Here is a 9,242-nt window from a genome sequence, read left to right as displayed (position 1 = left end):
CATAGAACTAAGGAAGTGGTTTACATTATAATTCATCAAGTGATCATTGTAGTCTTAGGTTTAATTTAAAATTTTGAGGCCATTGGGCACAACCTTGATAATTTGGGGGGAAAATTATTTGTTATTGGTGACATTGGGTTCTTCATTGAAAAGGTCCTTCACTGTGTATATAATTTCATTGAGTAGCCACTAGCCATACATAACTATACATTGTAGACCTCAAGTATTTAGTTAGACGGCTATGAGGGCAGTAGTGGAGATATAGCGATTGAGCCGAATTATTCCTGACCCTAGGAAAATCTTTGAGAAAAACGAATTTAACATATTACTTAAAACAACATATTCCTAGGATATTTGCTGCTTTCTCCTACAGTTGAGAATTCCATTTGGTCAAATTCTATTATTCAAGGTTTTATTATGCTTGTTTTAGCAAAATAGATCCCGTCCTTTGGGTGATAAGGGAATCAATGTTGATTCCAGCCCCAACTAACACGTCGTGCCATTAACTGATCATATATAAATACTGTGTCACAGCTTAGGAAAACGTTTTTTATTTCACATTGAGGAAGAAAAGCTTAAATTATATTTTCTTCCTTGATGATTGAAACCATATATGAAAGCACATATAATGGGGAAAATGTTAGATGGGGTTGTACTAGGGTGGTAAGAGAGTGAATATGGGTAATTTTTGTTTTCTTTTAGTCTCTTAAGAATTTTCGATTACATGATTATGGTTCCATAATTGAAACACTAATTAATAAGTTTGAAGTGTTGAGCCCAAGCGTGTGTTCCAGCACAGCTGATCTCTGGGTTTCCTTTGCAGGGGAGTCAGCACAGCACACACAGCAGCTTCCACCCGGCCCTGGCTCCTGTCATCTCCAGCCTGCAAAGCCTGGTTGGCACAAAGAAAGCTTCTGATCCCTCCCCCAGAAATTCAGGTATTCCGTGGACACACGTCCAGCAAGACATCCTGATACCCAATTGTTATTTTAATATTAAATTTTTTTACCTTTAAAATATTTTTAAATCTTTGTACTTGGCCACGTAAGCCCCAAGCTTTCGGAAAGGCCTATTCTAAAGGAAGGAAAGCCTTAGAGACTCATTTCTGGACTCTGCCTTTAACTTTATACCAATCACATGAAAGTGGGAAAGCAGAAACTGAAAGTGTTTCCTAAAGTAAAATCATTTACAAAGAGAAAAAAATTGTAAAGCTCTTTTTTTAAATGTTTTTTTAAAAATTTATTTTAGAGAGAGAGAAAAAGAGATAGAAACATTGATGATGAGAAACATTGATTGGTTGCCTCCTGCACGCCCCCTACTGGGGACCAAGCCCACAACCAGGGCATGTGCCCTAATCAGGAATCGAACCAGAGACCTCTTGGTTCATGGGTGGATGCCAGTGAGGGCAAGGGTCTTCTTAATTCTTTCCTTGGATAGATGGTTACTTTAAGTCAGAAAAACATACAGTAAAACAAAAATGGCTCATCTTCCAAGCCATTTAATCACTATATTTCAGGCAGCTACTGCTACAGTCCATCAGCTTTTGTCAGACCAAATGCTTATGGCCACATCTGTCTCAGAGAGAGAGGACTTCTTTAATATAGAAGACAGCCCCTGGTCGATGACTGCTGGTTTGGATTTTGAGAAAGGATATAATGCCTGCTTGTTTCAGTATTTTCTCTTGAAAGGCCTAGAAAATGATACATTTTCAGGAGATAATTTTATATCCTACATATATTATCTCTTAATATTAAAAGTTAATTGTGCCCTAGCTGGTCTGGCTCAGTGGATAGAGCATCAGCCTGAGGACTAAAGGGCCCGTGTTCAATTCCGGTCAAGGGCACGTACCTTGGTTGCAGGGTCCTCCCCAACCCCAGGCCCTGGTTGGGGCTTGTGCAGAAGGCAACCAACCGATGTGTTTCTCTCGCATTGATGTTTCTGTCTTTCCCTCTCTCTTCCACTTTCCCTAAACATCAATGAAAAAATATCCTCAGGTGAGGATTAACAAAAAAATAAAATTAAAAATAAAGTTTTTTTAAAAAGTTAATTTTGTTGCTTCTTTATTGATAGGCACGGATATGGGACCACGGACCGTTGAAATAATCAGGGTAAGTCTGTTATTTCGCTGTTTTCTTGGTTTGTGTTGGGTTTGCATAAAATGTACATTTTCCCCTTCACACGATTGGTTGGATTATCAGTGTGCTCCTTTAAGTTACTGAATACATATGGGGTCTGTGTAACGTAAACAGACTTAGAAAAATATGGTAAAACACATAGCTGACAACTGAATTTTTTGGTACATCATATCTACTACATTTTGTGCATGTACTTAAAAGTTTTGCAAAACAAAAAATGGTATCATTTTTGGTAGCTTTTTTTAACTTTAAACCAAGACCTTTTAGCCATGCAATAAGTTTTTTGGGTTTTTTTTACAGCATTTGCAGTGATTTTCAACCAGTATGTCTAAAGACTTTTTAAAACATGCAATACCTGACTATTTAGTCGAGACACTGACTTCTTTTCCCTTAGGTTGTCAAGGAAAAAAAATGACAACAGCCAACACAATGGTCATCCAGTGTAACTGAATCAAAATTATACTTGCCCTGGCACATGAGCATCATCCCATGCACAAAACGGTTGCCAGTTCAATTCCTGTCAGGGCCCCACCCCTGGGTTGCAGGCTCGATCCCTAGTAGGGGGTGTGCAGGAGGCAGCCAAAAGAAGTTTTGCTCCCACATCGATGTTTCTCTCTCTCTCTCCATTCCTCTCTCTAAAAATCAATAAAAAAAACATTTTTTAAAAATTTATACCTATTTTAATAAAAAAGAAAAAAGAAAAAGAATTTACACCTATGTTTTTTCAGATCGGCAAAATATATTTTGGTTTGCTGCAGAATTTTAGTAATTAGTTTATGTGTGCCATGAGATGGAAAAGGTTGAAAATTGCTGGCATATAGCATGATTTTTACTGGTTACATAATATTCCATCATATGAACATGCTATAGCTTCCTCTTATAAAACAATTAGCATATTCCTAAACTTTTGCTATCTTTTATAGCAAAATATCTTTGTATTTTCTTTTTGCCCATATCACGGGTATTTGCTCAGGATTAACTACTAGAAATGAAATTGTTGAGTCCAAAGCCACTATTGCTATTAAAGGCTTTTCTACATATTGCTAAATTGCCCTCCTGAGAAGATTGCATAAGATGCATTTCAGTTCATACATTTGTCAGATCCTGAATTTCAAACTCCTGCATGATATCCAGAATATTGGAAAGTGGGCTTCTATTTTGATCACTTTAACCATTAAATTTGGGGTTCAAAAGTAGTAAAAAAAAAGTATGACCTTGTTGTAATCATCATAACTGCAGTAAAGTGATATCCAACATAGCTTAGTTCTCTGGAGTCAATCATAGCTGTGTTTGAAGGCAGTCTGCTATGTATTACCTCTGTTATCTCTGGCAAGTGATTTAACCTCAGTTTTCTCATCTGTAGAATGGGGTGATAACACTGTTTGCCAAGTAAACATTGTTGTGTGGACTAAATGAAGTAATGCATTTAGTATATTTAGCGGAGTACTTAGTACATCACCTAATGTCCAGGAAGTGGCATCCATTATTATTGGCTACATCTTTGACTATATCTGCCTTATTTGTTCCCAGTATCTTTCCACCAGAGTGGCAACTCATATGTTCCTGTGATGAGGGAGTTAAATGTACCAACATGTGCATAATTATGGATAAATTAAGGAAACATCATGATGGATTTGAACAAAACCAAATTATTGCATAAATTTCTCCTTATTCCAAGATTTATAAAATGTCATTTTATGTTTTCTTAGTCATTTCAGCTATTTGTTTTTACAGGCTTTTATTAAAAGGCCTGCTCCTACCAATCATATTCTCCCACACACGGTCCAAGTAGAAACTTCATAAAGAAAGTCGTCTTGCCATTTTGCACGCAGGGCTTTACTACTGATGCAGTCAGAAAATATCAGCTAGGCACAAATACTCTGGAAAACAAGATATAGACTGCCTGTTACTGGAAAGGCCAGCATTGCCATTTTTTTGTCTTATAGGTCTGACATGGCAGCACTAGTAATATCTATAATAATAAAAGCATAATATGCTAATTAGACCAGACAGCCAAACGACCTTCTGGACAAAGCTGTGGTGGCGGGGGGTGAGGAAGAAGCTGTTAGGGGCTATCAGGCAGGCAGGTGAGCAATTAGGGGCGATCAGGCAGGCAGGCAAGTGGTTAGGGGTGATCAGGAAGCCGGGCGAGTGGTTAGGGGTGATCAGGCAGACAGGCCGACAGGCGAACGGTTAGGAGCCAGTGGTCCCAGATTGCGAGAGGGTACAGGCCAGGCTGAGGGGATCCCTCCCCCACCACCACTCCATGCATGAATTTCGTGCACCGGGCCTCTAGTTAATAATAAAGAATAATTCCTCACACTTATGTGACATGAGGTTGTAAGGTACTTTATATAGTTTTTTGTTGTCATTTTGTTCTTTTCCCTTTTTCCAAATGTACTGAGGTCAAATCGAAACACCCTAAGCTGTGTATGTTTTTAGATGATCAATGAAAACTGTAGGAGCTTTGGGACCATACAGGTCCCTTTACCACAACCTTTCTGCCATAGTTGTCATATGTTTACATTTACATAATCTGAGAACCCCACCAAATAATGTGATCATTTTTGCTTTCAACTTTTCTACATATTTTAATGATCTCAAGAAAAAAATACTGCCCTGGCCGGGTAGCTCAGTTGGTTCGAGTGTCGTCCGGCTACATCAAGGTTGTGGATTCAATCTCCGGTCAGGGCACATAACCAATGAATGCATAAATAACTAGAACAACAAATCAGTGTTTCTCTCTCTCTCTCTCTCCCCCTTCCTCTCTCTCAAAAATCAATTTTAAAAAACTTTTACAAAATAACTAAATAAAACCAAAATTTAAAAAGAAAATAAAAGCCCTGACCTGGTGGCTCAGTTAGAGTGCCATCCCAATAGACCAAGGTTTTGGGTTCCATACCCGGTCAGGGCACATATATGAGTCAACCAATGAACACATAAATAAGTGGAACAACAGGTTGATGTTTCTCTCTCTTTCTGTCTCCCCTCCCTTCCTCTCTCTCTCTAAAATCAATCAATCTTTTTTTTAAAATTGGTCACATTTTCCTGTTTTTTGGCGTGTCAAGTAATTTAGGATTTTACCCTGGACCCCATGGATGTCATGCTGTGTGGACAGGATGCGGTCACCCGGTTAGGTTGAGAATACAAGTTCCATCTCCCCTTTTGAGAGTGGTGGTTCCGTTCTGTAGTTTGGGTCTGTTTCATACCTGTGCAGCTTAGAATTGAGCCTGAGAATTCCACAGGTTCACTTAGAGTTAGAGGATCCCTCCTCTGTTTCCCTTTACTCTGGTTTTCTTCTTTTATTTTCCTGCCACCAGGGGCTCCTTTTCCTGGTTCCTCTGCCCAGAAAGATGGGAGTTTCTCTCCGAACATCAGCCGTGTGTACCACTTCTACCGCTCCTTACCTGGGTCTTCCCCTCAGTACAGCGCCGCCAGGAAAACATTTGGAACCAGGGACTTCATCCCTGCTGTCATTCTTCCAAGTGTTGGTTTTCCACCACATTTTGAGTTTCTTTACTTTTCAGAAGCCCCGGTAGTTGTGTTTTGTTATTTTGACATGTTCTCCATTTCAATCAGCAGGAGAAGGTGCTATCGCGTATATGCCACCCTGCTGAATCTGGAACTTGTCATTTCTTCCTTTAGTGATTTTTAAAATGCTAACCCTATGATAGAAATATGGGGAAATCCTGGACTGAAGCCAGGATCTCTTCAGCGGGGTCCGAGTAAACCATATTGCCTTACCTAATATCTTAGGGAGCATTTCCTGTCACGTTTAATTCTCTCCCCGAACTCTGTTGTCATTATAGTGAGTGTCCTCTAACATCCTTTGTCTTAACGCAGTTGTGCGGCTCTTTTAGAGCCAAGTCTGTTTGTTCACACCCCCAAGAGCATGATATGTGTGGCAGTTTAATTATAAACACCATATGAGAACATACTTGCCAAGTTGCATCAAAATTGGCCACTAAACTGAGCGGTAGCATAGGTTTTGTTTTTTCACAACTACTATTGCCTTTTTTAAAATAAACTATTTATTTATTTTAATCCTCATCCAAGGATATTTTTTCGATTGATCTTGAGAGAGAGAGAGAGAGAGAGAGAGAGAGAGAGAGAGAGAGAGTTGGAACCCACAAACAAGATATGTGCCCTTGACCAGGAATCGAACCCGAGAACCTTCAGTTCAAGGGCCAATGCTCCAACCACTGGGCAAACTAGCCAAGGCTACTACTGCCTTTTAAAAAAAATTTTTTATGTGTTTTTTGATTTTTAGATAGAGAGGGAGAGAGAGATAGAAATATCCACCGACTGCTTTGTGCACATTCCTTACTGGAGATTGAGCCCAAAACCCAGGCATATTCCCTGGCCGGAAATCAAACTGGGGACCTCTTGGTCCATGTGACAACGCTCAACCACTAGCCACACCGGCCGGGCTACTCTTGCCTTTTTTTAATTAAAATTTTTATTTGTTGATTTTAGAGAGAGAGGAGGGGGAGAGAGCTAGAGAAGCATCAATTTGTTATTCCACTAATTTATGCATTCTTGAATGTGCCCTGACCCGGGATCGAACCTGAACCAACAACTTGGAGTATCTGGACAACACTCTAACCAACTGACCTACCCAGCCAGGGCCCTTCCTGTTGCCTTTTATTGAGCCATTTCTGTGGGCTAGGACTGCACTATATCGTCTCATTTAATCCCCTCCAGGGGTCCTCAAACTTTTTAAACAGGGGGCCAGTTCACTGTCCCTCAGACCGTTGGAGGGCCGGACTATAGTTTAAAAAAAAACTATGAACAAATTCCTATGCACACTGCACATATCTTATTTTGAAGTAAAAAAAAACAAAACGGGAACAAATACAATATTTGTATTTGCATGGGGCCCGTGGGCCGTAGTTTGAGGACCCCTGCCTCAAACCAACACTGTGAAGTAGGTGGTATTCTTCCCATTTTATGATTAGAAATGGAAGCTCTAAGAGGTTAAGGAACTTACTGAAGACTCCCCGGCTACAGTGCTAGAGCTGAAACCTGGGTCTTTCTGACTCCAAAGGCCCTGCACTTAAGTCCTGTGTTACCCTGACCTCCTGCAGCCCTGAGTGTTTTGTTCAGCAGCTATCATGGGACAATCTGGCTGCGGCCTTATTAAATATGTGTTGTGTTTGCTTCTTTTCTAGGAGCCCAGTGATGCCCTTGGAATCAGTATTGCTGGAGGAAAAGGAAGTCCCTTAGGAGATATCCCAATATTTATTGCCATGATTCAGGCCAGCGGTGTGGCTGCACGCACACAGAAGCTTAAAGTAAACAAAGGGGGAATGGTGAAGTGCTAACATCATGTGGGGGGTGGGAGAGGAAGTGGCAGCCATGGGCACTTTGTTTAAAGTTGGAATTCCAACAGCCTGGAGAGACCCATGCTGAGGGCAGAATGCATTAGAGAAAGTTTATACCTGAAATTCACTGGGTCCCTGGGCATATAAAAATATTATTGTTCGTATCAAAGCTTCTCAATGAAAAAAGAAATTGCAGCTCATTTACAAAGCCTTCCATACCATTTTTTTAGCACCTAATTCCACCCAAAGTTCATTTTTACCTGAGAGTGATTTGACCGTAGGATCTTCCTTCAATAAAAAGAACCAACATCGTTATAATTTTTCCCCATTGCCCCTTAATTTTAACTTAGGTAGAAAAATAAAGCAGAAAATATTTGGCTTCCTCATTAGAACTTTATTGAACAGTTCATTTGTACAGCCTACTATTCCTGGCGAATGGATGTATGAAATGCCACCATTACCAAAATACAAAAGTGGCCTGCCATGCCTTTTAATAATCAAAGCTGACCCCCTTCTTGTTTCTCTGATTGGCCTGTGTCTGAGGAAAGCCATAAAAATTCCTCGTGCTGCTGGAACATGCACACACCGGAGACAGAGGAACCTTCACAATGGCCACAAATGGGGACTATGACTTCCAACCAATTTCAAGCATTCTTCTCAAATTTAATTTTTCTTAATGATAGTGATTTTCTCCCACCATTGTACTTCCAGGTTGGAGATCGGATTGTCAGCATCAATGGGCAACCTTTGGATGGGCTGTCTCACGCGGACGTGGTTAATCTGCTGAAGAACGCCTATGGGCGCATTATCCTGCAGGTACCGTGATCAAAGGAGCACGCAGCTGCTCGAGGCAGATAAGTGGCGAGCAAAACAGATTGAGCGTCACTGGCAGTCAGCATCACTGCCCAGCGGGGTGCTTGCTGATGTGAATTATGAAGGTTGAAAGCAAGAAATTATTATTTTTATTCAGAAATTCTTTAATGCCACCCACACAGGCAGTGAGCATGATTATATGAAAGCATAACAAGGGGAGAAAAATTACTCTTTGCTTCACATGCTAAATCAGCGAGGCTTTTAGCTTCCAGCGTTCTTTTGTAAAACGGAGTTTGCGAGGAATAGGAAATGATTTCTTTTCTTCCGCCCAAAAACTGTTACTGAACTGCCCAAGTGCTAGTTCTTCCACTCACATTAAAAGAAGGGAGAGATACACTGCTCTCTTTCCAGGACCTTAAGTGACTGCCGACACTGTTAAATTCTCACTGCGTGGTAGTCATCAACTAAGGCAGGCAAGTATTTATCCGCTGTGGTCCTCAAGAGTATTGTCCAGAGGCACAGGGACTATAACAGGAAGGGAAAATCAGGTGTGCTGTTAATTACCGCTTCTTAGATTCTCAGCGCTTCAAATGTGTCTGAGATCGATATGCAGTGAGTGAGAGGCAGCATAACGGCAGTGAGTTTCATTAAAGCGTTTCCCTGAAATGTCTGATCCTAATCACCGTACTTCTGCAGAAGTAATATTCAATGGTTTACAGGTAAAAAGAATAAAACCCACCATGTTGTACCTGAGAGAAGGCTAGCCATTTAGGGCTCCGATCATTCTAGCCATAAAATAAGTTCGAATTATTGAAAAACCATCACTTCTGGGAGAACCAATCTGTGGTGCTTAACTCTCAACGATCCAAAGTGCCAAAATAGACATTGGAAAAAGTATTTGGCTTTCAGCCTGTATGAAAAGAATCATAAAAGTACCATCAGTTTCAAGGGCGTTCACATGATCCACGAC

At 40.5% G+C, this 9,242-nt stretch overlaps 1 protein-coding gene across 1 annotated transcript; it reads left to right on the top strand.

The window, feature by feature from the left end:
- The first annotated feature begins 712 nt into the window (after nt 1-712).
- LOC102417608 (inaD-like protein) lies at nt 713-8,993 on the top strand. Its single transcript, XM_014450976.2, has 4 exons — nt 713-938; nt 2,071-2,108; nt 7,307-7,429; nt 8,171-8,993. Exons 2-4 carry the CDS (start codon nt 2,079-2,081, stop codon nt 8,282-8,284), a joined length of 267 nt encoding a protein of 88 aa, XP_014306462.1. The 5' UTR covers nt 713-938; nt 2,071-2,078; the 3' UTR covers nt 8,285-8,993.
- Nucleotides 8,994-9,242: the final 249 nt, after the last annotated feature.

The sequence above is a fragment of the Myotis lucifugus genome, unplaced genomic scaffold, assembly GCF_000147115.1.
Source record: "Myotis lucifugus unplaced genomic scaffold, Myoluc2.0 scaffold_5787, whole genome shotgun sequence".
Lineage (NCBI taxonomy): Eukaryota > Metazoa > Chordata > Mammalia > Chiroptera > Vespertilionidae > Myotis > Myotis lucifugus.
This window is presented reverse-complemented; position numbering and strand designations above follow the sequence as displayed.

What these genes read in the sequence shown, in the direction of transcription:
- LOC102417608 (XM_014450976.2), top strand. Translation starts at nt 2,079, where the DNA reads ATGGGACCACGGACCGTTGAAATAATCAGG. An exon ending in GGACCGTTGAAATAATCAGG is followed by an intron (nt 2,109 to 7,306) that starts GTAAGTCTGTTA and finishes CTTCTTTTCTAG; the next exon opens with GAGCCCAGTGATGCCCTTGG. An exon ending in CACGCACACAGAAGCTTAAA is followed by an intron (nt 7,430 to 8,170) that starts GTAAACAAAGGG and finishes TTGTACTTCCAG; the next exon opens with GTTGGAGATCGGATTGTCAG.